This window comes from Mustela nivalis (assembly GCF_964662115.1).
Source record: "Mustela nivalis genome assembly, chromosome: X".
Taxonomy (NCBI): domain Eukaryota; kingdom Metazoa; phylum Chordata; class Mammalia; order Carnivora; family Mustelidae; genus Mustela; species Mustela nivalis.
Window position 1 is genome coordinate 101039932 of NC_139040.1, and position 27414 is coordinate 101067345.

At 43.0% G+C, this 27414-nt stretch overlaps 1 protein-coding gene across 1 annotated transcript in view; it reads right to left on the reverse strand.

Annotated features, from left to right (window-relative positions):
* The window catches only part of LANCL3 (LanC like family member 3), a 105458-nt gene extending 78541 nt beyond the window's left edge, over positions 1 to 26917 (reverse strand). Inside the window, exon 1 of the mRNA XM_082717903.1 lies at positions 26244 to 26917. Coding sequence (XP_082574029.1) covers positions 26244 to 26816 — 573 coding nt within the window. The 5' untranslated portion in view covers positions 26817 to 26917. The remainder of the gene's footprint in view (positions 1 to 26243) is intronic.
* Between the last annotated feature and the right edge of the window lie 497 nt (positions 26918 to 27414).

The following is a 27414-nucleotide window of genomic DNA, read 5'->3' on the forward strand; positions in this document are numbered from 1 at the left end:
TGAGTGACCATATGCAGGAACAGCAAACAAGGAAGTTAGATCACCAAGGATTTCCAATATTTAAATTAACAGATCCTCTATTCCCAACAGATGCATTAAATGCTCCAAAAAAGGGTAAAATTTACAAAACTTCATAAGCAATACAAAAGCTTGAGAAAGGCTCACCTGGAACGTACAGAAAAGAAAAAAAATGACATAAAACTCAATGCATGGATTGGTTAAACGGCAGGTGAAATAATGCTCAGGAGAGAACTGGTGAACTAGAAGAGAGATGTGAAGAGGCGACCTAGAATGCAGCACACAAAAACAGGGGAATGGCAAATGTGAAAGCGAGGAGAAGCAGCAGGAAGTGATAATAAAAGGTCCATTTGGATCCCAGAGAGATATAGAGCCCTGGTTCTCTACCTTGGCTGCATATTGGAGTCACCTGTGGGATCTATAAAACTACTGCTGCCTAGGTCCCACTCCAGCAGATTGAGTTCATGGTTCTAGAGCACCACCTGAGCGGCAGGTGTATTTAGATCTCCCCAGGTGATTCTGATGTGCACCCAAGGTACAGAAGCCTTGGTATGGAAAATGGGGAACATCATAAACTTGAGGTAGGCAGTCTTCTTAGACATAAGACCAAAAGCACAAGGGACAAATGAAAAAGATAAATTGGGCGTCACAAAAATTAAAATTTTGTGCTACATCGATACAGGTAAAAGACACACAATGGGAGACCATATTTGCAATTCCTATTTCTGATAAGGAAGGGACTTGTATTCAAAATATGCAAACAACTTCTGCAAATCAGTAATAAAAACCAAGTAATTAAAAATAGGCAAAGGATGGAAAGGACATTTCTCCAAGGATGGGCAAATGGCCAATAAGCACATGAAAAGATGTTCAAAACCATAGTCATCAGGGAAATACATATCAAATCCACAATTCTGTACCACTTCACACCCACTTAACGTGGCTATAAGCAATAAGTCTGGTAATAACAAGTTTTTTTTTTTTTTTAAGATTTTATTTATTTATTTTACAGAGATCACAAGTAGTCAGAGAGGCAGGCAGAGAGAGAGAGGGGGAAGCAGGCTCCTGCTGAGCAGAGAGCCCGATGTGGGGCTCGATCCCAGGACCCCGAGACCATGACCTGAGCCGAAGGCAGAGGCTTAACCACTGAGCCACCCAGGTGCCCCTGGTAATAACAAGTTTTAACGAGATGGTAGAGAACCTAGAACCCTCTTACATTGCTGATGTCACGGAAAAATTGTGTAGCTGCTTTGGAAAAACAGGCTGTCAGTTTCTTAAAATGTTAAAAACGAAGTTACCATTTGAGCAATTTTATTCTTAAGTATATACCCAAGAGAAATGAAAACGTAGGTCCCCGAAAAAGCTTGCGTAAGAATGTTCAGAGGCATTATTCACAACAGTCAGTAACTGTAAATAACTCGAATGACCATCCGCTGATGACAGGACAAATAAAATGTGATGTATCTATAGAATAGAAAAATTATTTGGCAGTAGAAAGGAATGAAGGACTGATACATGCCAGAACAAGGATGGACCTTGAAAAGATTTTTTTTAAAAGATTTTATTTATTTATTTGACAGAGAAATCACAAGTAGGCAGAGAGGCAGGCAGAGAGAGAGGAGGAAGCAGGCTCCCTGCTAAGCAGAGAACCCAATGCAGGGACCCTGAGATCATGACCTGAGCCGAAGGCAGAGGCTTAACCCACTGAGCCACCCAGGTGCCCCCAAAATATTTTTCTAAGTGAAAGAAGCCAGTCACAAAAGGCCACATAGTCTACTATTCCATTTGTATGGAATGTTCAGAAAAGGCAAATCCATAAAGAAAAAAAAATGAGTAATTGTTGCCTAGGGCAGTGGGCTAGGAGGAAGAAATGGGGATTATGGAGGAGTGAGTGCTAATTGGCTTCAGGGTCTCCTTTTGGGGTGATAAAAATGTTCTAAAATCGTGACATCTGGGTGGTTTTGTCATTAAGTGTCTGCTTTTGATTCCAGGGTCTTGGGATCCAGCCCCATATTAGGCTTCCTTTTCGGTGGGAAGCCTGGTTCTCCCTCTCCCACTGCCCCTGCCTGTGTTCCCTCTGTCGCTGTCTCTCTCTGCCAACTAAATAAATAAAATCTTTTAAAAAAAATCTTCTAAAATCGATCATGGTGACAGCTGTAAGGGCCTATTCAGCCAGAGCAGCCCCACCCTGGTTGAACTGCCATTCTGTTGTAAAACTTAAATTGACTTTGTCACCCTCCTCCAGGGAAACTTACTTAAAAACAAGTCCCGGAAACCAGTCCCTGGTAACAAAGTCCAAGTACAAGAGTGGGTCAGGCCAGGTGGAGGTATTCAATCAGTGGGGGCGCATACTGTCTCCTAGCTACCAAGGTGATGTGCTAGTTTCCATGGCTACTGTGGGGTGAATTGTAATTCAATTAGCCACCTGTGTGTGGCCAGGCCCAACCACATGGCCTTTGCTCTATAATAGTCTGGAAAGCAGGGAGGGGTCGTCCTCTTTGTAAGGGGCAGCCCCAACCGGTCTGTTTGATGGTCGGTCTGATTCTTGATGCTTGGCGCGAAATAAAGCTTTGCTTGACTTTTGCTTTGTATCAGTCTCGTTCCTTTAATCACGGACCCATTATTGGGGTACCCATTTTTGGGGGACCCAACAACAGCAGCACAACCCTGTGAACATATTAAAACCACTGAACTGTGTACTGCACATGTGTGAATAGTATGGTGTGTGGATTCTATCTCAATAAAATTGTTAAAAAATGGAGAAGTGATATTTGAAGGACAACAGCTAAGAATTTTCCAGAACTGATTAAAGACAAGAATCCACAAATACAAGCAGCCCAACAGAAACAAGTAGTGGGATTACAGTGAAATCTACTCCTGGACACATGATGGTGAAACTACAGAAAGCCCAAAACAAAGAAATCCCTGGCAGTCGATATCCAGAGGTAACTGTGAACACATTGAAAGCACCATATAGCATTAACTGCCAGGGAACAGAACTTTAGAACAAGGGACTATTCAGAAAGTACCATGTTTGGCCTGAAATCTAGAAAAAACAAAACAAAAACAAAAACAAAACGCCAGGCAGTAACAGAAATCCAAGAGTATTGTTCTGCCTTTGATTAACATTTGGACGGGAACACAGCTTGCCTGATGGAAAACACAGAATGCTTTAAGCTTCAAGGCTAAATGTTAAAAGCCATTTGACACATTCATCTTACTTAGAATCTCTAAGAAGTCCCTGGCACCAAGAGGAAGAACTGGGAATTGTTTCCGGCTGCAAATGCTGATGGGGAGTTATTTACATGTTGATCAATACGCAATGGCAGAAATCAGAAACGGCTCTACCATTCCGGGTACCACCTTGCTCATTAAAAGCTCACGTTAAGGGGCACCTGGGTGGCTCAGTGGGTTAAGCCTCTGCCTTCAGCTTAGGTCATAATGTCAGCGTCCATGGATGGAGCCCTACACAGGGCTCTCTGCTCAGCGGGGAGCCTGCTCCGCCACCCCCCCCCCTGCCTGCCTCTGTGCCTACTTGTGATCTGTCAAATAAATAAATAAAATCTTTTAAAAACTCATGCTAAGATGAAGAGAAATATTAAGTCATAGTATGCCGTATCAAAATTCAGTTTCCTATTTCCTTCTCATTTCTTAGATTTAATTATCTCTTCAGATATCTGTTTATTTGCTATGGGGAGGATTTGATGAGGTATTCATTCCTTCGCTGTGGAAGTGTACTTAACTGAAAACTGCCTTTGACTCTTCTCCTCCTATTCATACATGGTTCATAAATATTTAACAACTGTTTGAAGGACAGTATTTTAATATGCGATTAAACTGACAGTTGTCTACAGTAAGTTATTTTCTTCTTTACAGGAAAACTTGAGTCTTTCAAAACAATCCAGAAAAATCGGGGGAAGGCCATCTAATGGTTAAGTGTCTACATCTGTCAATGTTTATAAAGCACGAATGCAAACTTTAAACAGAAGAAGATAAAACGTTCTGTATGTTTTCCAACCTTTATCACCCACGTGAATATAAAAGTAATAGATTATTTTTAAAAAGCAAAACAGAAAGCTTTTTAGATGTCAGGTATTATACAAGTCCAAAATTACAGTTTCCCGAAAGCTATCTTTAATGTTAACAATCAGAGAGGTCTGTGTGTCAGCCCAGAAATGCCTAAGTGTAATGTGCAAGTGGTAGAATTTTAGCATCCTTTGGCTGTCACAAAGCTGTGAGTGAAAATATGACAAAATTCATGACTAACCAAGTATCCTGCCCATCAAATACTTAATCCTAAGTGGCTCTGCTGTCAGACCCATAAAAGCTACAATGTATTAAGGTAAGAGCTGCTTTCACAATGTGGGTTGCTCCTTCTGGAGCCTCGAATAAAGGGGGTTATTTACTTTCATAAAATTAAAAGCATTCCATCTGCATTCCTCCTTTCCTTCAGTAAGTTCTAAGAATCTTCTGTTTGCCAGGCATGTGCTTATTATTCAACTCAGTAGTAGTAAGAAAGGAGTGGAGATGAGCAGCTCGGAGTTGGCCCAGGTATGCTGCAGGAAAGGTTCCCTCGGAAACGTGTAGGATGAAAACAAACATGAAATGTGCAGTGAACGGAACACCCAGAAGCGCAGCCAGAGATGCCGGGGGGAGGGGTTGCGGGAGGGATCGATTAAGAAAAAAGGCTTATGAAAAAATAACAAAAGAAACTCAGAAAAATAACAAATGTGGTATTAGAAACTTTCTGCTTAGGATTATTTATCTCACAATTTGCCATCTACCTTGGATCTTCACGCGTTAGCATCCGTGCTGGTCTTCGGCGGCATCACACTACCAGTTGATCGTGCTCTCTTTGGACACTGCACACCTGTACCTGAAAAGCCTTCCAGATACCTCCTCTCTTTGAGTTTTCTAGCTACTGTGAGGAATTGGTGGGGCGGGGTTGGGGGTGGTGAGAGTGAACAACCAGTTCAGTCCTGGATCCCCAGGATGGATTTTGAGGCTCTGCCAACTCCCTCAAGGGTTCTCTCCATGAACACCAACAATTATCTGCCGTTCGGTGAACATTTATCTGTATATTTAGGGAATGGAGAATTTACTTTAACATGAATGGTATCACCAGCCCAGGGCAGCAGAAAGATCAGGACCTTGGAGAAGAACTTGAGTTCTAGACTAGATTCAGTCCCTTATCACCTGGGAACGGTAAGTCCCATAGGTAAAGTCTAATTAGATCTCTCGTCTCTTTCCAACTGGTTAGTTCCTATCAAAAGTATCATGCTTGAAAACGTTATCTTTATCCTACTTATCAACCCTAATCTCCTTGGGAAAGTTACTTAACCTCTCTGCAACCTTTTCTATTTTCTATTCTGAAAATGGAAGTAGTAATAATATCTAACTCGAAAAGATACTGTGAGGATTAAACGGAACAGTTTATGTGAAAAGTACTGAGCAGACTTAATGTTCTATATAATTATTAGTTACTACTGGTTGCAATGTCTTGTAAGCATTTTAGGATCTTGGAGCATCTTAGAGGCACTGCCATGAAAAAAATGTTATTCCTGCTCTACTTTACATAAATGGTTTTATCAGTCGTTATTGTATTCTAATCATCTTTTCACTTTTAATTATTTTAACTGGGTTCTCTCTTCTTCTGGGGTAGAAGCTTAAATGTAGCTCTGATCCTCATTTTCCTCAATCCTTTATTAAGGAGGGCACACAAAATTGAACCATATGAAGATTTTAATTGACACAAAGCCATTCAACCATTCAAACTAGTAAAATACCATTATAGCCTAATTTAGTATGTCTTCTAAGGTTATAAAGGATACATCAAGCCATATTTTTGATGAGGAAGTATTTATTGACAAACTTGACCTATAAATGACCACGTTGTTTCATTACTAGGTAACATTCCATAGATATTCTCTCAGAACATTCCTGCATCACTGAGCAGGAACAGCATAAACACGAAGAACAGAACAGACTGTGGAGAAGTCACACCTAAAAAGCACGAGTAAGGTTAATTTTTAAAAATGTTATTTTCTTTGTATTCGTATTTCTCAAAAAAATACATGTGCATAGCTTAAAAAACAGTTCCTTTGGGGTATGGACATTGGGGAGGGTATGTGCTATGGTGAGTGCTGTGAAGTGTGTAAACCTGGCGATTCACAGACCTGTACCCCTGGGGCTAATAATACATTATATGTTAATAAAAATAAAAAAAAAACACCAGAGTTCCTTAAGATAATATTGGGATCCTGCCCTCCACCCCTCTCCATCCACATTCTGTTCCTTTGTGGCAAAAACTTAAGGGGCGCCTGGGTGGCTCAGTCATTAAGCCTTTGCCTTTGCTCAGCTCATGATCCCATGGTCCTGGGATCGGGCCCCACGTGGGGCTCTCCACTCAGCAGGAAGCCTGCTTCTCCCTCTCCCACTCCCCCTGCATGTCTCCCTGTCAAAAAATAAAAATTAAAAAAAAAAAACTTAAAACACTTGTCTTTTTGCTACTTCTCTTCATATTTCTTCTTATACAGCTATATCCTGGCTTTTCGATTTTAGGTGCTACTAATCTCCTAACATGGAAGATGAAGATTTAGCTCTCTTATTCTCTCTCCATACATACATTCCCTTTCTCAAACACCCTAGTTATATTACATCTTTTACCAAACCAACTTTAGGTTAAATTAATACTCAGCAAATCACCATTTTCTTTCTCCTAGTTTATCCCACCACAGGGTTAATAACTGTCTTCTCTTTTCATATTGTTTGGTTTTCTGTCTGTAATAAATGCATGCCCAGACTTTCCAACTGACCTACAAAACTCCCTTAGGTATATCCAAACACATCAGGTAAGCTTTCAATTTTTTTTTTTCCCCATCTTGGCAACATCCCAGCTGTAGCTCTGCTTCAGTACTCACTGGCTGCCTTCAAGCCTGGATACCCAGCTGTCATTTGGGGCTGTCTCTACCATCACTCTGGAAGTTTCCTATCATTTCACCTGCACTGGGGTTCCAGATTTTGAGATTCCCGTAGTTTCCTATTCCTTGGTCCAGTCCCCCTTTACAATGGATATATAGCCAGTTATAAAGTTGTTGCAGAGTTCCAGATGGTGGCTGCTTTATTTACAACCTCTGGCCTCTAAGCTCTTTTAACACATGTCCTGCAAGGCTAGATTATTTCTGTCTCACACTTTTGAAAGAAAAAAAGAATGTCTGCTTTTGAAAGAAAAAAAAATTTTTTAATTGTTCTTTTGAGACCTTGCAAGGTTATTTTTTTTTTCCTACTCTCACACTTGATCATTTCGGTTGCTATAGAATTCTGGTTGATAAGTAATTTTCTCTGTGTATTTTGGAGGCCTTGCTCCATTGTCTTGCAGTTTCCCAAGTTGCTTTTCAAAGCCTGGTGCTAATCCTTTTATGGAACCAGTTTTGCTTTTCTCCTTGGAAGCCTTTACATCTCTTTATTCTTTTTCCATGCAACATGTTGATGGGCTCCTGAAAGCTGACAACTCAAGTCTTGCACCTGTGAAAAATATTTTTGAGTCATTTTTTTGGTCTTTTCATATACTTTGGTCTAGTTTATTGGGACTGACTACTAGATGAACTGACTACTAGTTCCTCTAACTAGTCTTTTCTCTCTCTCTCTTTTTTAAAGATTTTATTTATTTATTTGACAGAGGCACAGCGAGAGAGGGAACACAAGCAGAAGGAGTGGGAAAGGGAGAAGCAGGCCCCACACCGAGCAGGGAGCCCAACGTGGGACTCGATCCCAGGACCCCCGGATCACGACCAGAGCTGAAGGCAGACGCTCAATGACTGAGCTACGCAGACGTCCCTAGTCTTTTCTCTTTATCAATCTCATTGTCTTTTGGCTAAACTTTCAGGGACATTTCCTCGATTTAATATTCTAAACCTTCTACTAAATTATTTTTACTTGCCATCGTATCTTTAATTCCAAAGAGTTCTTTTTCTGTCCTCTGAATATTGCTTTCAATAACATCCTGCCTTTACTTCATACATGTGATAGCTTTCCTCTCTGGTAATATTAATTATAGATTTGGGCACTCAGGAAGTTTTCTGCTCCCAGTATTAACTGTTTATTCCAAGTTTGGCTTTCCTATATGTTGTGATCACTGTCCTTCACATCAGATGCTTTCTTCAAATGTCTTCTGACAGGCCCTATTTAAAAGTCTCAGCCTAAAAAGCTCAGTGGGAACCCGGGGTGGGGAAGAAGAGTGCTAGCCAATTGGTGGCACTGACTATAGGGTGACAAGGCAGTGTATCTGCTTTGTCATTGGGAGGGGATACACCTACAGATGTCAGTATTTGTGGTTGTTTTTGTTGAATCTATTTGACAACCACAGACCCTCCTTTAGCCTGCCCACTCCTGGGGGGTGAGTGTGTCTGCCAGTGTTCTGGGGGCTGAGTTGAGAAGCTAGGCCTGTAATATGTTGCCGGGATCGGGGTGGGGAGGGGCACAGTGTATGTGTGTGTGTGTTGGGGGGGGGGTCTCACCATTCAGCATGTAATGTTGCTATTTTCAGCAAAGTATGTCATCTCTGCCCTTGACTGTGACCTGGGCCTCAAAGCTCAGAGCTTCTCTAATTCAGTCTGTCAAGAAAGTGATGATCAAGGTTCTCCTAAGGTCCGGAGGGCCCCTATACAGAAACTGGGTATTCCTACTTGATCCCCTCAAATCCTTTCCACTGAGTCTGTGAATCCACCTCTGCCCCCCACCCCCCAGCCCTGACTGTGTCCATATGTTTTGCTTCTAACAACCCTCACCCGTAGCCTTCTTCCAGGGTCTAACTTTTAGGCTACAAGAGCCACATTGGACACATGCCAACAGAACAGACATACCTGTGGAGAGGACAGCCCGCACCCCCAGCTGTAGTGACTCACTGGGGCAAGAGTGTGCCTCTGGTTAGGACAAACCCTGTGATGTAACTTACAATCCAGAACTCCCCTACAGGATGAGACAGAGCTGGGACTTAGCCCAAATCTCACTTTTGCTTGACTTCCTGCCCTTTACTCTTGCCCCCACTCCTCCCATACTGGTTTCGCCAAGAAGCACTTTTTAAAAAAAGATTTTATTTATTTGAGAGAGAGAGAGAGAGAGAGAGAAACGAGCAGGGGGAGGTGGAGAAAAGGTGGGGGGAGGGAGAGTGAGAGAGAAGCAGACTCCCTGCAGGACCCTGAGATCACAACCTGAGCCAAAGGCAGACGCTTAACCCACTGAGCCATCCAGGTGTCCCTTAGAAGCCCTTTCTTAATGAAGCACTTGCCCATCAGTCTACAGCCCAGAAATGGCTTTTGGAGAACTAGCCTGAGACCATCATCTAGTTGCTTGGGTTTGGGAAAGGCTCTAGATGTCTAATCACTCTATCAAGCTTGCAACTGGTTCTACTATATTCAGAAAGCTCAAGCTCCTGTACTACCATGGGTTTTGAGACCCTCCCATTCCTGAACCTTCCTAGTGTTCCAGGAAGCCGAGGCTTCCAGATGTTTGTGACAATTGCAGAACGAGCTCCTGAACTGCCATTTTTATTCAATTCTAAGTTACACTTCAGTGACACCTTCAGCTTCAGAGTGTCTACTCTTCCAGATGTCTTGGGTACAACTCACTCTCCTCTTAGCAGGGTAAACGTTAGTAGAAAAACATGCAGAAATCAGACCTTACTTAAAGCCCTACAAGTGAAGCAGTTCTATAGTCAGACAAACATGGGTTAAGCAACTTTGCCAGCTGTGTGATGAAAAGCAGCCTCTGAGTCATAATAGGTTATATAATATGCTTATCAGAGTGCCTGTCATATAGTAAGTCCTGTCTTTTGAGTTATTTTCCAGTGGTGGTAACAAGTTTGTGGTATTAGCCCCCTATGCCTTCTCCTAGTTCCCACTATTTCTGAGATGTTTGCTCAAGGTTAAGGGAATAGTCTCAGGCAGTGGTTCTAAAAATGTCATCTCTAAATGAGCAGCAGCATCTGGAAGTTGTTAATAGTGCAAAGTCTCCGGCCCCACTCCAGACCTACTGAATCAGAAACTCTGGGAATGGAGCCCAGCCACCTGTGTTATAACAAGCCCTTTAAGGGATTCTAATGTGTGCTCGCATGTGAGAAATACCCACCTAAGGCCACAGGTCAGAGACAAACAGAACAGACCCCCATAAAGAAAAAGGCCAAGACCCAAAGCCAGTTGCTATGGCATTGCAGACTGTAAGCAGAACTAATGGATATACATAACCACTCAATGATTAGGAATAGGAGGAAGTCATAATTATACTTTTATTATTAGAGCCAGATAAATATATAAATGAATACAAATAGGAGTTAGGACCTAAAGAGTAAAATGTTGATTTAAGTTTGTGCAACTGACAGTGAGCTTATACCACACAGTCTTGGAACACAAATAGAAAAGTGCATTAATGCAAGAAAAACCATCATTTCTGAGCCCAGAAGCCTAAGGAACACGGGAAAGGATCCTTAATTGGTATTCATCCTTTTCTGAAACAAGCTACCACGTATACATGATCCAGAACATGTGCTGAGGAAAACTCATTTGATGTTGTCACTTCACCAGAGATACAGCTATTGAAATTTCGCTCCAATTCTGAATTTGTGCCATGCAAGCAAATGATCTTTAGAAGCAAAGATGAGAACTTGAGAGCAAGAGAGAGTTTGTTCAATGTGCCATCCAGATTCTGGGGGAATGGACCAAGGAATATTCCACCGTCACTTGGCAATAGCAACTTCCTGCCGCTGTAAGCCAATTAGGCGATTTACTCTGAGGAGTACAAATCAGAGACTCAGGAAAGCCAATTCCTAGAATAAGTCCGCAAAGGACCTGAAATTTTCGAAAAAGAAATAGCCCTCCTGCCAGAGAAAGCAAAGTGCAGAGGGCAGCACGCATAGGTTCGTGTTTCAGGGGTGATGACCGGCCACTCCATTTGCTTTCACACGCGCTCTCTGAGCTGCTCAGCTTCATCTCCTGCGTGGCCTGTGTGAAGAGCTCAGAGCTCTGCTGTTGGGATCAGGGCCAGAGCAGCTCTGAATGTCACTGCGGAGAACATTAGACAGACGGGCTCAATGTCCAAAAAGCATACCTATGTTTAGCCAACGCCGGGTGTCACTTTGCATTAATGAAAATCATACTTATCATACTTAAAATGCTAATAATGGCTGACTTGGTGCCTTTACCCTGTACCTGACAGACCCTCTGCTAAGCACATTCCGGGCCCATTTTCAGTGGATCTTCGTAACACACCTACGCCTACAGGGTGAATGCTGCTAGTACTGCATTTCACACACGAGGAAATTCAGCTTCCAAGATGCTAAGAAACTTGGCAAAGCTCAACCAATGATTGTGGTAGAGCCAGGATCCAAACCCCAAGCTATCGGACTCCGTAAGTTCTCCTCTTAAACATAGTGCTTTCATGTCTTCATTGAGAGTCCAACCTATTTCAACAGGTGGGATTTGTGATGTGTGTGTAATTCTCTTTGCCTCACAAGGAAAGAACATTTCAGATAGTAAGATTATGTTACTGAAATGTGCATGAGGATAATACTTACTTTCTGGCTGAGCACTGGATCTCTTCAGCCTTCGAGAGCTATAAAGTCTGTTAGGAACGTGGTTCCCTCCTAAAGTCATTGTATAAGTGAACATTCAGCTGGTCCCCACAGTGAGTGCTTTGAGATTGGTGATGTTCTGGTTGCCATGGACACCAGATTTCAATACACCACTGAGCACAGGAAATCCATTCCATGCAAAGCAATGGAGCCAGCAGATGGGCACAGTGACAGCTAACTGCACATAGTGCTATGACCAATATTTGTTTTGCCACCTCTAATTTAGATGATGTTCTCACCCATCAAGTCTGTAAGACTGTCTCTCTTCAGAGAAAAATCTTCTTTATGGGCCAGGTAGCAACACTCACACTTCAATGTGTCAAAGTCATTCGTTTGTCTGGGTTGTTGAATGGATAAAGCTGTTCAGAAAAGAAAACCTGATCTTAAAAAAAGCACTTCCTTGTTCAGCTTTCAAGAAGATGGATCAAATGACTTCTTGAAAATTTAATTTGTCCAAGGGGCTAGCACCCCAAGAATAATGAGTCTGTTAACTTGGTGGGTTTCCCTAGTAACTCAATCCACAAAGAAAACAATGAGGCAAAGATAAGTGGTACTTAGATATAAATAATGCATGAAAACAACATGTTTTTCTTTGGGACAAACCAAACATCCAAGGTATTGTTCTTAATTACTGAATATAGGTCAGAGATCAATCAGTGAAAGTCAATCATGAAGAAAAACACTTAGTGGACCACACCACGGATTGCTGGCCAGTTTACCAAGAGACCATCACCATGTGGGGTTATTAAAGGACCTCCCTGCCACATAGAGGAAATCTACCATGTGTTTTGTAGGGGCCTGTCATATGATGAACATCACTCATTAACCAGCAAAAATGAAAACAGCCAAGTTAATAAAAAATTAATACAATCTATCATATTCACATTTAGAGGTCAATAAATACAGTGTAATTTCATTAAAACAACCTCTTTTAGAGCACTGGGAGGTTAAATTATTGGCAAAATAATTCAATCCATTTAAAAGAATTTTTACTATGCACATTTTCCTCCAATTTAATCAGTAATAAGAAAATTACAAACCAATACATTAATAAAGGGAAGAACAAGAACCATATGATACTCTCAATAGATGCTAAAAAAGCATTTGACAAAGTACAGCATCCCTTCCTGATCAAAACTCTTCAAAGTGTAGGGATAGAGGGCACATACCTCAATATTATCAAAACCATCTATGAAAAACCCACCGCAAATATCACTCTCAATGGAGAAAAACTGAAAGCTTTTCCGCTAAGGTCAGGAACACGGCAGGGATGTCCATTATCACCGCTGCTATTCAACATAGTACTAGAAGTCCTAGCCTCAGCAATCAGACAACAAAAAGAAATTAAAGGCATCCAAATCAGCAAAGAAGAAGTCAAACTATCACTCGTCGCAGATGATATGATACTACATGTGGAAAACCCAAAAGATTCCACTCCAAATCTGCTAGAACTTGTACAGGAATTCAGTACAGTGTCAGGATATAAAATCAATGCACAGAAATCAGTTGCATTTCTCTACACCAACAACAAGACAGAAGAAAGAGAAATTAAGGAGTCAATTTACAATTTACAATTGCACCCAAAACCATAAGATACCTAGGAATAAACCTAACCAAAGAGGCAAACTCAGAAAACTATACAGTACTCATGAAAGAAATTGAGGAAGACACAAAGAAATGGAAAAATGTCCATGCTCCTGGATTGGAAGAACAAATATTGTGAAAATGTCTATGTTACCTAAAGCATTCTACACATTTAATGCAATCCCTATCAAAATCCCATCCTTTTTTTTTTCCCCAAAGAAATGGAACAAATAATCCTAAAATTATCTGGAACCAGAAAAGACCTTGAATAGCCAAAGAAATATTGAAAAAGAAAGCCAAAGTTGGTGGCATGACAATTCCGGACTTCAAGCTCTATTACAAAGCTGTCATCATCAAGACAGTATGGTACTGGCACAAAAACAGACACATAGATCAATGGAACAGAATAGAGAGCCCAGAAATAGACCCTCAACTCTATGGTCAACTAATCTTCGACAAAGCAGGAAAGAATGTCCAATGGAAAAAAAGACAGCCTCTTCAATAAATGGTGTTGGGGAAATTGGACAGCCACATGCAGAAAAATGAAATTGGATCATTTCCTTATACCACACACAAAAATAGACTCAAAATGGATGAAGGACCTCAATGTGAGAAAGGAATCCATCAAAATCCTTGAGGAGAACACAGGCAGCAACCTCTTCGACCTCAGCCACTGCAACTTCTTCCTAGGAACATCGCCAAAGGCAAGGGAAGCAAGGGCAAAAATGAACTATTGGGATTTCATCAAGATCAAAAGCTTTTTCACAGCAAAGGAAACAGTTAACAAAGCCAAAAGACAACTGACAGAATGGGAGAAGATATTTGCAAATGACATATCAGATAAAGGGCTAGTGTCCAAAATCTATAAAGAGTTTAGCAAACTCAACATCCAAAGAATAATCCAATCAAGAAACGGGCAGATGACATGAACAGACATTTCTGCAAAGAAGACATCCAGATGGCCAACAGACACATGAAAAAGTGCTCCACATCACTCGGCATCAGGGAAATACAAATCAAAACCACAATGAGATACCACCTCACACCAGTCAGAATGGCTAAAATTAACAAGTCAGGAAATGACAGATGCTGGCGAGGATGCGGAGAAAGGGGAACCCTCCTACACTGTTGGTGGGAATGCAAGCTGGTGCAACCACTCTGGAAAACAGCATGGAGGTTCCTCAAAATGTTGAAAATAGAACTGCCCTATGACCCAGCAATTGCATTACTGGGTATTTGCCCTAAAGATACAAATGTAGTGATCTGAAGGGGCACATGTACCTGAATGTTTATAGCGGCAATGTCCACAATAGCCAAACTATGGAAAGAACCTAGATGTTCATCAACAGATGAATGGATAAAGAAGAAGTGGTATGGGGCGCCTGGGTGGCTCAGTGGGTTAAGCCGCTGCCTTCGGCTCAGGTCATGATCTCAGGGTCCTGGGATCGAGTCCCGCATCGGGCTCTCTGCTCAGCAGGGAGCCTGCTTCCTCCTCTCTCTCTCTGCCTACTTGTGATCTCTCTCTGTCAAATAAATAAATAAAATCTTTAAAAAAAAAAAAGAAGTGGTATATATATACAACGGAATACTATGTAGCCATCAAAAGAAATGAAATCTTGCCATTTGCAACGACGTGGATGGAACTAGAGGGTATTATGCTGAGCAAACTAAGTCAATCGGAGAAAGAGAACTATAATATGATCTCTCTGATACGAGGAAGAGAAGATGCAACGGGAGGGGTTTGAGGGGTAGGAAAAGAATAAATGAAACAAGATGGGATCGGGAGACAAAACATAAGAAACTCTTACTGTCACAAAACAAACTGAGGGTTGCTGGGGGGAAGGGGTAGGGAGAGGGTGGTGGGGTTATGGACATTGGGGAGGGTATGTGCTATGGTGAGTGCTGTGAAGTGTGTAAACCTGGCGATTCACAGACCTGTACCCCTGGGGCTAAAAATACATTATGTTTATGGAAAAAAAAAGAAAATTATAAACCATGTTCTCGCCAAATAATTACAATGCCAACAATAAGCTTAGATTTTGGTGCAATGTATTTAACAGATGAGAAGGTATAAATAAATTCTAAGGAAATCTGCATTACTGGGTACATTTTTTTAAAAGATTTTATTTATTTATCTGACAGACAAAAATCACAGGTAGGCAGAGAGGCAGGCAGAGAGAGAGGAGGAAGCAGGCTCCCTGCTAAGATCATAACCTGAGCCAAAGGCAGAGGTTTTAACCCACTGAACCACTCAGGCGCCCCTACTGGGTAGATTTTTTAAATCACTGTATCATAAAAAATAAAAAGGAAAAGGTCTAAGCGTTTTCCATTTAAATTAATTTAGAGTGGGGGCAGCACTACTTTATATCACACAGGTAGATTTAATTAAAAGATTCTAAAATGAGAGGGGTTCTATGAGCATCAAAATCATGTTTTCTATCTGATCTGGAAATGTAATGACGTGTCTCTTCTATTATTATGAACTAATTTAAAACTGCTGGAACTTGGTGTATTTGGGCCTTTAAAGAAATTCTTTTATTTTTCCTTTTTTTAATTTTATTTTTTTTCAGTGTTCTAAAATTCATTGTTTATGCACCACACCCAGGGCTCTATGCAATACGTGCCCTCCTAAATACCCACCACCAGGCTCACCGAAACCCCCCACCCTGCTCCCCTCCAAAAAAAAAAAAAAAAAAAAAAAAAAAAAAAAAACCTTGTATATATAGTACAAAATTATATTTATCAGGAAAAAAAAAAAGGAATCCACACATTCATTCACAGATTGTTAACAGAGTTCTTAAACCTGCAAGGAGATGTGCCAGGCAGTGAATCTTTCCTTCAGCATTAACTATGACCTGAAGAGCTAATAGTCTGGCATTTATGGAAGATATCATTTTCAGCACAAAGGACAAATGATGAAAATCATGAAGTTTGGGGGGAATCCATCAAATCTGTTGATAGGCAATCCCATAAAATTGGAAGAAAAATAGTGATTTAGAGCTTTTTACTCTCAAGTCTGCTCAGTGAACCAGTAGCAGCAACATCACCTGGGAACTTGCTAGGGATGCCGCATCTTGGGCCTTAACCTAGACCTACTGGATCAAAACTTGGTTTTTAACAAGATCCCCAGGAGATCTGTGCGCACAGTTAAGTATAAGGAGCACTAACAGAAAGCACAGACTTGACAACCAGCCTGCAGGGGCAGAACCCCATTTCTACCGCTGACTAGGGGTGTAACCTAAAGAAGTTCCCTAGCTTCTGGGCACCTCAGTTCCCTCACTGGGTATGATGGAGATAGCAATGGCGCCTGAGTCATAAGGTTGCTGGTAGTATTAAAGGACACAAAATATGTAAAGTGCTTATCAAACTTATAAAGTTTGTCCCTACATCCTTCTAACAATCACAGGGTTCTGGCTCAAGAGTAACAGAGGATGTAAGCTGTAGCTCATAGATGTGCCCCGCTTGTGGGTGGGTCTGTAAGCAGGCAACGAGGAACTGGACTCGGCCTACAAAAAACCACACTCTCCAACCTGCTGTCATTTCAAGCCAAAGTTGTGGGGTTTTCATAAGCAGTGCATAACACACAGCTGCTTGGAGAGACCACTCAAACCCAGAATGAGTGAAACCCTGCCTATGCATTCTGTTCGCTGAGTGTCGAAGGAAACAACAGAAACTCATTTTCTGCCCTAGAAACTTCCGTCCTCATTTTCTACCTATCAGTTTCTCATCTACTAAAAAGTCTGATGAAACCCAGCACTGAAAATGTAGAAACATCAGCACTCCCCAACACATATGGAGGGAAAGGAAATTGATAAAATCTTCCTGGAAAGCAGTTTTGATCATCTCTATCAAATGGAAATGATCTATAAACTTTGAAGGAGCAGTTGTGCTTTAAATTTACCCTCGGGACGCCTGGGTGGCTCAGTCAGTTAAGAGGTAAATCCTCTGCCTGCCTTCCACTTGGGTCACCACCCTTGCTCAGCAGGGAGCCTGCTTCTCCCTCTGCCTGCCACTCCCCCTGCTTGTGATGGTGCATGTGCTCTTTCTCTGGCAAATAAATAAAATCTTAAAAAATAAATAAAAAAAGTTATCCTACATATATATACTTGCAACAGAAGGTGAAGATACATAAACATACATTAAAAGACATGTATATGTCTGTACACATTACATGTAAGTATTGCATATGTATATATGCATGTTATATGTTTAAGTGTGAATTCTTTACAGCATGGTTTTGACAGAAAAAAAGAAAAAAACTTGAATTTATTATCAATCATTAATGGTTAAATTGTGCTACAGCCATTAAATCAAACCAATATAAAGAATGAGACCTCTTTCTATGCAGTCATGTGCAAGAAAACTATAGAATACATATAATATGATCATTTCCATAGATGGATAAAGATATAGGCAATTTACATGGAATATTTCTTAAAAAGATAAATTAATGATAATATGTTCAAAGACATTCTGTTATGTACCTTTCTGTGTCTTCTCATTGTTTGGCTTTACCCGTTGAGTATGAGGGCAGTAATAATTTTTAAGAAAAACTAGGCAGAAAAAAATCTCAAACAACCTAACATTATACAGAGCAGAAATAAAATACAGACCAGGAACACAATAGAAAAGACCAACTAAGAATTGATTCTTAGAAATGATAAACAAAACTGACAAACCTGTAGTTATAATAAAAGAAAACAGACTCAAATAAAATCAGAAATAAAGAGACATAGTAAATGACACCACCCCAATACAAAGGGTATGAGATTACTGTGAACAATTATATACTACCAACAAATTGAACAATCTAGAAGAAATGGATGAGTTCATAGAAACACACAATCTATCAAGATTGAATCATGACAAAATAGAAAACTGAGGTGCCTGGGTGGCTCAGTTGGCTAAGCGTCTGCCTTTGCCTTTGGTCAGGATCCCAGAGTCCTGGAATAGAGGCCTGCATCGAGCTCCCTGCTCAGCAAGGAGTCTGCTTCTCCCTCTCCGTCTGCTGTTCCCCCTACTTGTGCTCTGTCACACAAATAAATAAAACCTTTTTTTAAAAAAATTAAGAATAGAAAATCGGAGCACCCGGGTGGCTCAGTGGTTTAAAGCCTCTGCCTTCAGCTCAGGTCATGATCCCAGTGTCCTGGAATTGTGCCCTATGTCAGGCTCTCTGCTCAGTAGGGAGCCTGCTTCCCTTCCTCTCTCTCTCTGCCTGTCTCTCTACCTACCTGTGATCTGTCAAACAAATAAATCTTAAAAAAAAAAAAGAAAAGAAATAGAAAATCTAAACAGACCAATAAGGAGTAAGGAGATGGAATCAGTAACCAAAAACCTGTCATCAGAGACAGACCAGGACCCACAGGTTCTGAAGGAATCTACCAAGCAGTTAAAAAAGAATGTCAATCTTCAAATTCCTCCAAAAGAACTGAAAAGGAGGGGACACTTCCAATTCATTTTATGAGGCCATTATTACCCTGACACCAAAGCCAGATAAAAGCACTACAGATAGGCCAATACCCCTATTGAATAAAGATGCAAACATTTGCAACAAAATACTAGCAAACCACATTCAACAACACATTAAAGGATCATACATGACCAAATTGGATTCATCCCTGTGATGTAAGAATGGTTCAGCATATGCTATTAAATGTGATAGAGCACATTAATAGAAGACAAAAAAAATCATAGGATTACCTCAAGACATACAGAAAAAGCATTTGACTACATTCAACACCCAATTATGATAAAAACTCTCAACAAATTGGATATAGAAAGAACACACCTCAACATGATCAAGGCCATATAAGAGAAGCCCACAGCTAACAAACATCATACTCAATGATAAAAGGTTGACCACTCTTCCTCCAAGATCAGGAGCAAGACACAAAGTTGCTCACACTCACCACACCTAGTCAACATAGTACTAGGAAAAATCCTAAAAGACATGAAACCACAAAAGACCCTGAATAGCCAAAGCAATTCTAAGGCAGAACTGTACAGTTCAAGGCATCACACTTTCTGATTCTCAACTATATTACAAAGCTATAGTAATAAAAACGGTATGGTACCAGCATAAAAACAGACATATAGACCAATGAAAAAAATCAGGAGTCCAGAAATAAATCCACACATATATGGTCAACTAACATCTGACATGGGAGCCAAGACAAATCAATGGAGAAAAGCTAGTTCTTCAGTAAGTGGTGCTGGAAAAACGGAATAACCACATGCAGAAAAATGAAACTGAACTCCTATCTTACACCACTCACAAAAATTATTTCAAAACGGATTAAAGACTTAAACATAAGACCTGAAACTGTGAAATATGAAGAAAGCAAAGAAAACACCCCTTGAGGCACCTGGGTGGCTCAGTGGGTTAAGCCTCTACCTTCGGCTCAGGTCATGATCTCTGAGTCCTGGGATGGAGCCCCACATCAAGTTCTCTGCTCAGCAGGGACTCTGCTTCCCCTCTCTCTCTGCCTGCCTCTCTGCCTACTTGTGATCTCTGTCTGTCAAATAAATAAATAAAATCTTGAAAAATAAAAAAAAAAACGCCCCTTGACATGGTCTTAGCAATGATTTTCTGGATAGGACCCCAAAAGCACAAGGAACAAAAGCAGAAATCAGTAAATGGGATGACATCAAACTAAAAAGCTTCTGCACAGCAAAGGAAACCATGAACAAAATGAAAAGGCAACCTATGGAATAGAAGAAAATATATGCAAACTCTACTTGAATAGGAGGTTAATATCAAAAATATATAAACATCTCCTTACAGCTCAATAGCAAAATAAACAACTTGATTTAAAGATGGGCAGAAGAACTGTACATTTTTCCAAAGAAGACATACCCATGGCCAATGGGTAACGGCAAAGGTGTTCAACATCATTAGCCACCAGGAAACTGGAAATCAGAACCACTATAGGGTCTTACTTCACCCCTGTTAGAACGGCTGTCATCAGAGAGACAAGAATTACCCTATGACCCAGCAATTCCACTTGTAGATATTGATCCAAAGGAAATGAAAACAGGATCTCAAAGAGATGCATGCATGCCCATGTTCATGGCAACATTATTCACAACAGCCAAGGAAGTGGGAGGTCATAAGACAGACCTTGCCAAGGGACATCAGGAGGCAGACATTTTGGTATCCATGCAACAGCTTTTTCCTTCTCCTTTCCTCTTTTTTGTCAGAGCCTGCATTCAATGATCCAGGTTAAAAATGAAGGACATAATCTTCCCAGCCTCCCCTGAAACCAGAAGTGGCCAGTGACTAAGTGCTGGACAATGAGGCAGAAGGGAAATTCTTCAAGTATAAATGTTTTACATGATTTTTTAAAAGAAGCAAGAAAAAAGCCTCAGACTCTTCCTTTCTACTTTAGTTGAATGGGAACATCATGTCTGGAATGACAGTGGCCATCTTGCAACCCTAGAGAGTAGGACACTCCTACACTGAAAATTGCAGAGAAAAATGCTGGAAAGGGCTTGGGTTCGGATGACCTTCTCAAGTTGCTGGGCCAATCTGTAATGGCCTAGCTCTACACCCCTTAGAAAGTGAGGTACTAGATGTTCCCATTATTCAGATCACTTTTTATTGGACAGTCTACTATTTGCGGCTAAAAGCATCACCACTTACACAGCTGCCAACCACCTGCCTTAGGAATGAGCCAAGGACCCAATTAACAATCTAGCAATAGATATATATAATTACGGAAGGAAGATATATTCCTGGTATCTGGTGTGATTTTCTATATGATGTTCAGAATCACTTTTGATTTTCTGTTCATGGATGCAAAAGGGAACAACTCTGATTCCATTATGCAGCTACTGTGGGCCAAGCAAAGGCACTTGATCTAAAGTGAGTCACCACAGCAACTTCCAGCCCCCTTTGGCTGGGGAAATAAAATCACATCTGTATTTCCTCAAATCTCATTTAAACAATTTCACATTTACTTTCATTACAAATGCAGACCACGAACCACTCAAGTACTTGTGACTTTGCCACCTATAGAAATCACAGCTATATTCCTATCACACTGCAGTTGTTGAAGACAGCTCGAAATATCACTGACCCTCATCACTCTTTCAAAGGTACCATAATCCGTAGGCTTGCTGCGAAATCTTGTTATTTAACGTGTTAATAAAGAAACACACAGGCTACTGCATCACAATTTTTCAAACGTTTTGTTAACTGAATGTTGATATAACTGGCTTCCTCTGTAACCCTAAGTGTTTGATTTTATGCACCTAAAAATGTTATTCTAGGAGGTATTGATGGGAGGCGCTTGGGTGGCTCAGTCGGTTAAGTGGCTGCCTTCAGCTCAGGTCATGATCCCAGAGTCCTGGGACCGAGCCCCATGTCGGGCGGGGTCCTTGCTCAGCCGGGGGCCTGCTGCTCCCTCTCCCTCTGCTCTGCTCATGCTTTCTCTCTCTCTCAGTCTCCCTGTCTCTCAAATAAATAAATCTTTAAAAAAAAAAAAAAAGGAACGAAAGGAAAAAGATCTAGCGATGGCTTCACCAAATTTACAAAGGGATCCTTGGCACAAAAGGGGCTTGGACCCCATGAAACTAGCCCTCCTTGTGACTGTTCAATTCACTATCCATGCAGAAAACCAGGGTGATCTTTTTAAAGGTAAGTAAGAGGAAGACATGACCATTAAAACCAGAGACAAGCCTCAACTCCTGACTGACCTGGCCCTGCAGGATCTTGTTTGAGCCGGCTCACAGCTCCTACGCAGTCGGTTGAGGGCTCTCTCATCCTTCTAGCCCTGGCTCATTCTGCTCCCATCACTTGGGCGGCCTTCCACTTCTTTGAAATCTACAAGCAGATTTGCACCTTGGGGGCTTCATCCTTCCGGTCTCTGCTGTCTGGAATGCCTACTCTTAAAGCAGCCGCTTCATGTTCAGGCTTCAATGATGAGCCAGGACATCACCTCCACAGAGAAGTCTTCCTGGCTATCCTCTGCCAGGGAGCATCCCACCCCTCTCCTGTTCTGTCCTGCCCTGCCCCCAGGTATTTCCTGTTTACTTCCTTCAGAGCACTTGCCACAACATAATTATATTGATTTTTGCTCACTACTAACTCCTGGCATCTAGCAAGGGGCCTGGTACATGTAAAAACCTGACATTCATGGAATGAAGGAATAAATGACAGAATTAAGTGAAAAGGAAGCTATCATTCATCCATTTTAGAAGTGAGGAAATTGAGGCTCAGAGATATAAAATTATTTGTTCAATGTCACCCAGTGGTAAAGCTATTATTTTAACTGTGGTCCCTAGGCCTCCCCTTTATCCCTCCACCATTTCTAACTTTTCCCAGCTACATTTCCCCCAATCTGGAAAGCAGAATGGACCCAATATAAGTTTTTATGGTGTGATTTCATAGGACTTCAGTGCCCCGTTGCTCAAGGATATCTGCTTAACAAACCGTCAAAGCTACTTCCCTTGAGTATTTCCAGGAGAGCCAAATTGAACAAAAATATATTACCTGGTTAGAGCGACTCTTCCTGTCGCTGTCTCTGTACATACATCAACACACGTTTTTTTCTCATCTCTGAATCTTATCGATACAAATAATAAAATCAGATGGAAGGAAGTCAAAAAAGTGTAGACTAAGGAAGAAAAAAATTTAACCCAAATTAAATGCTAGTATATGTAAGTACATAAGGCACTTTATAATCAGATATGTGGGCAATTTTGGCCACAGGCTTCCTAGTAACCAGCATCAAGTGAGAAACATGTCAGTTACGTGACATATTCTGAAGATTAAAAAATTCAATCAATTTCCAGTTAGAGCACAACCATTTCTGTACTCTAAGTACTGAGAGAAATTCCCCTTGTGGGTCCTTATAATGAAAGCATGATAGGATAGAGTAATCAGTATTCTCAACGACAACCTTATAAAAAAATATATAAGCTTCAAAGAATGGTGTCTTATAGCAAGACATGACTGGTATGCCCAATCCTGTGCCGCACTGCATCGCCTTGCTCCTTCAAAGCATGGTCCCTGGACCAGCAGCATCACCTGGGAACTTGCTAGAAATGCAGAACCTCAGGCCTAATGCCAGGCCTGCTGAATCGGTCTGTATTCTATTGACAAGATCTGCAGGTGATTCCCATGAACGTTCAAGTTTAACAAACACCGGTCTCAAGGTTAAGCTTGATCTCAGGCAAAACTTCCAAGAAACTGGTATTCACTTATTCGGGCAACACATATTTACTGAGACCTTGGTGGTAAGAAAGGATACCGACCAATAGGACATATTCACCATTCAGAATGAGTGGCAAAGCAAGCCATAAACAGTATCTGCAATAATCCCAAAGGAAAAGGGGAGAACTTGAATATGTCCCAGGTACCCTCTTAATGATGAGACTATAACGATAAAATAAAACCTCTCTACACGTATGGAGCTTACCTGCTAATTGGAAAAGACATAAACAAGTAAAATGAAACAAGTAAAGGGCATCAAGTCAGGGGACAAGGTTGCAGTTTCATAGAGGGTGAACAGGGAAGGAAGGCTTCACTGATGAGGCAGCGACCTATACAAGGTCAAAGAGCTAGCTATAAAAATAGCTAGGGGAAGAGTATTCCAAGCAGAGGGAACAGCGAGTACAAATACCCCAAGACAAGAAATGCCTGGCACAGCAAAAAGGCCAGTGTGGTTGAAGCAGAGTGAGCAGAAGAGCAATAGGTTTGCAGGGGGGCCAAATCATGTGGGGCCTTGTCGGCCATTTTAAGGATCTGAGCTCTGAGAAAGATGAGAAGTCCCTGGAGAGAAGGTAATAGGGAGCCACTGCAGGATGCTGAATGGGGGAAATGGCATAATGAAGTGCTTCTAAGATTGGTTTCTAAGAGGTACATGTAATGGCTTGAGAGAATTCAGCTGAGTATATTGCACTAATCCCAGTAAATGGGGCTTCATTCATTCAACTATTTATTAGGTGCCAAAGCTGTGCCAAGTAGTGTGGGGAGGATACAGACTAGGGTGATAACTGAAGGAATTGCCAGAGCAAAGTGAATATAAATGACATTGGAAGGAAAGAAACCCAGGACATAATAACAGATTATTTATAGAGAAATGACAGAAGTTGGCAACTCAATTTAATCAACGTTTATGGATCATCTACTGAGGGCAAAGCCATATGCTGGCTAGGGTGCAGGAGTGGGGATGGCGCAGGAGACATATTTTCCCCTCAGAAGGGCTTCCAGCCAGGCGTGCTTAGCCCCTGCCCTGCACTTTTCAAGCCTGAATTTCTCAGATTACTGCAGCTGAGGCTGGCAGGGAGCCTAGCTTATTTGCTCAGGTTAAGAGCTGGTTTTGGTGGTGGTGGTGGTGGCGGCGGCTGGGGGAGAGGCTGAACAACCCTCAGAACTTGTTCTGTCTCCTGGGAGTAGGGGCCAAAGAACCTCAAATTGATTAGTATAAAAAGACAGATTTGGTTTGGCAGGAGGGCAGCAGAGAGGTCTTAATAAATGTCTGTTTGGATCAGGGTTGCAGACTGGCCCTGGGCCACCAGTTTTGGGGCAATGAGTCCTTGAGGTCTGTGTCCATCTGTATGACCTAATGGGTCTCCCACTCTTCACCACCCCAATCTGGAGAGAAGACCCCAAGGCACACAAAGGGAAAGCAGGCCAAAAAAGCCCTGAATTTGAAAATCGCCTACCACCACACAGCAAGGTCTGAGGAGCAGATGCAAATGAAATGCAAATGATATGTAAATAGCCTTGTGGCCTTCTGAAAGGTTTTCTACAACTGGAAGGGCCCTTGGGGAACTGCTAGCAGATAACAGTGACTCAGAAGCAGAGTGAACTATTTCAAGACAACGTTGTCACACAGATCTTTGCTACCGTGCTAGCACAGTGCACAGTCTTTACTGATTTTTTTCTCATTTGTATCAACCTCACCTTCTATAAATAAAAAAAATCAAGTCTGCCTCTGTTATCTTAGAAGTTATCTAAGTTAATTACACTTTAAAAACACTGTGTACCTTTAATTTTTCTTCAAACGCCTCTTTCACCCAAATAAAGTCATGTTGAATGTGTCACTTCCTCCCTAGAACAATATTGGCTCCACTGGGTTATGAATGAAAATGCCTCTCTCTCAGTTCTAGTTACTATGATCCTTTGGAGGATTTTCCCCCCTTACTCCACAGGAACTGGCACATTCTCCTCTAATGGTCACATGCTGTATTCAAAGTGAATCCAGAAAAAAAAAATATGTAGTTGTGAAATCCAATTCACTTCAAGGAGCCACTGGAAAGCTATTCATTAAGAAAACCTGCCCTGTTAAGTACGTCGTCATCTTGACAATCCTAACTACGTGTTTTAGAATGAAAAATGCACATTCGATTACAATGGGGTGAACTTCTGTCTCCTTTAATGCGTCTCAAAGAGGACTCCCCCATTAGACAGGCATTTTAAAAGAGCCCTGAGATTAACCGAATAGTAAGCAACCACAGTCAGCCCATCAGACCCGCAGCTGGGCCGTAATTCTGGGTTAGAGACAGCGGCGCGGGGGACCGGCGGGAGGGAGGGGGCTGGGCTGTCGTCAAAGCCATTTACCTCCACGTTAGCCATGGAAACCATGAAAACCTAAGCAGCCCCCCAAACTTCCAATACTTTGCCAGCAGTCTTGACATTCGAGGGTGCTTCAGCTTTTCGACAGGAGGGTCAAGAGAAGGGAAATCCCTTTCATTTTCGAGGAGTTCCCCCCGCCCCAAAGGGCCTCCAGGAAGCTGTTGGGCAAGGAGGCATCTGGGGAGATGCCACGTTCGGCGTAAAACAAGAACAAAGCGCAAAGACGCGGAATCCCAACAATTGAGAGACTGAAAAGGGGGGGGGGGTAGACGGACAAAAACAGATGAACCTCTGGAGACTGAGGAAACGACAGCGCCAGAGTAACAAGGCGTGCGGAGGACAGGGGGTAGGGGTGCGCTGCTCCCGCAGCCGGGACTCCGGGGAAAGGGCCGGGCAGGCGGCGAGCGCCCCCCCGCGGCCGGGGCTGCCTCTTACCTCCTGGGCGAGTTTCTGCTTGAGCACCAGCGCGGCGCACAGGTAGCCCGCGCGGCCCACGAACAGCTCGTCGGAGCCGCACTCCAGGAAGGACACCGGCGCGCAGACGGCGCACAGAGCCCGGAACTTGCCCAGCGGCTGCACGTAGTCGGACCGGCCCAGGGCGTGGTACACGAGCGTGGCGACGGCGTACACGCCCGCTCCCCCGAGCAGGAAGGCAGCGCGGGTGTCGGCGTCCGGTTCGCCCCACTCCTCGGCGCGGGCGCACGCGTCTATGAGGCGCTTGGCCGAGCGCAGGTAGCGCTCCCGGGCCCCGGCAAAGAGCGGGCTCTGCGAGACGTGGTAGAGCATGTAGGCCACCCCGGCCACGCCGCCGTACAGCCCGCCCTGGCAGCTGCTGGCCGCGGCCGCCGCCCCCCGGGCCTCAGCGCCGCCCCCGAGCGGGGGCAGCTCCTGAAGGATGCGCTCGATGGTGGCGGTGACCAAGGGCGCCACCGCCTCCTCGCACTGGCCCGCCAGCAGACTGCCCTGGTAGTCATCGAAGCGGTTGGCGAAGCAGCGCTTGGTGTCCATGCTGCTGCCCGTGCCCCCCAAAGCCGGGCCGGGGTCCGCGTGAGGGCGCGCCCTGCAGCCCCGCGCACCACCTCTCGCTCTCGGAGGCACTCGGCCGGCGGTTGATGCGGCGGGGATGGAGCAGGGAGGCTGAGACGGGAGGTGACAAGAGGAGGCGGGCGCGAGGAAGAAGCACGGAGCGGATTGCCAAGTGGGGCACCGGGCTGCCGGGAAGCTCCCGAGTGGCCCAGGCGGGCGCTGGGGACGCGCGTCGTACGCCCCCCTCCGAGAGGCCGCGCCCTCGCCGAACCCGCCCCCTCCTGCGCCGCCGCAGCTCGGCCGCCTCTCCAAGGGGCCGAGGTGATCTCCGGCAGGACCCACGCGGGGCCCGCGCCACTCCTCCCGCTCCGCCCCCGGCTCCTCCCTTCCCGGCGGAAGGCCGGGGACGTGCGGGACACCGATCCGGAAAGCTGAGGCTCGGCACACACACACCTGACGCTGGAGGTGAAGACCTCGAGTCCCTAGTACACTACACTCAAAGTGTGGTCCTCGAGTCAGCCGATCAGCATCACCTGGGAGAGTGTTAAAAACGCAGCAGCTCAGACTTCGCTCCAAAGCT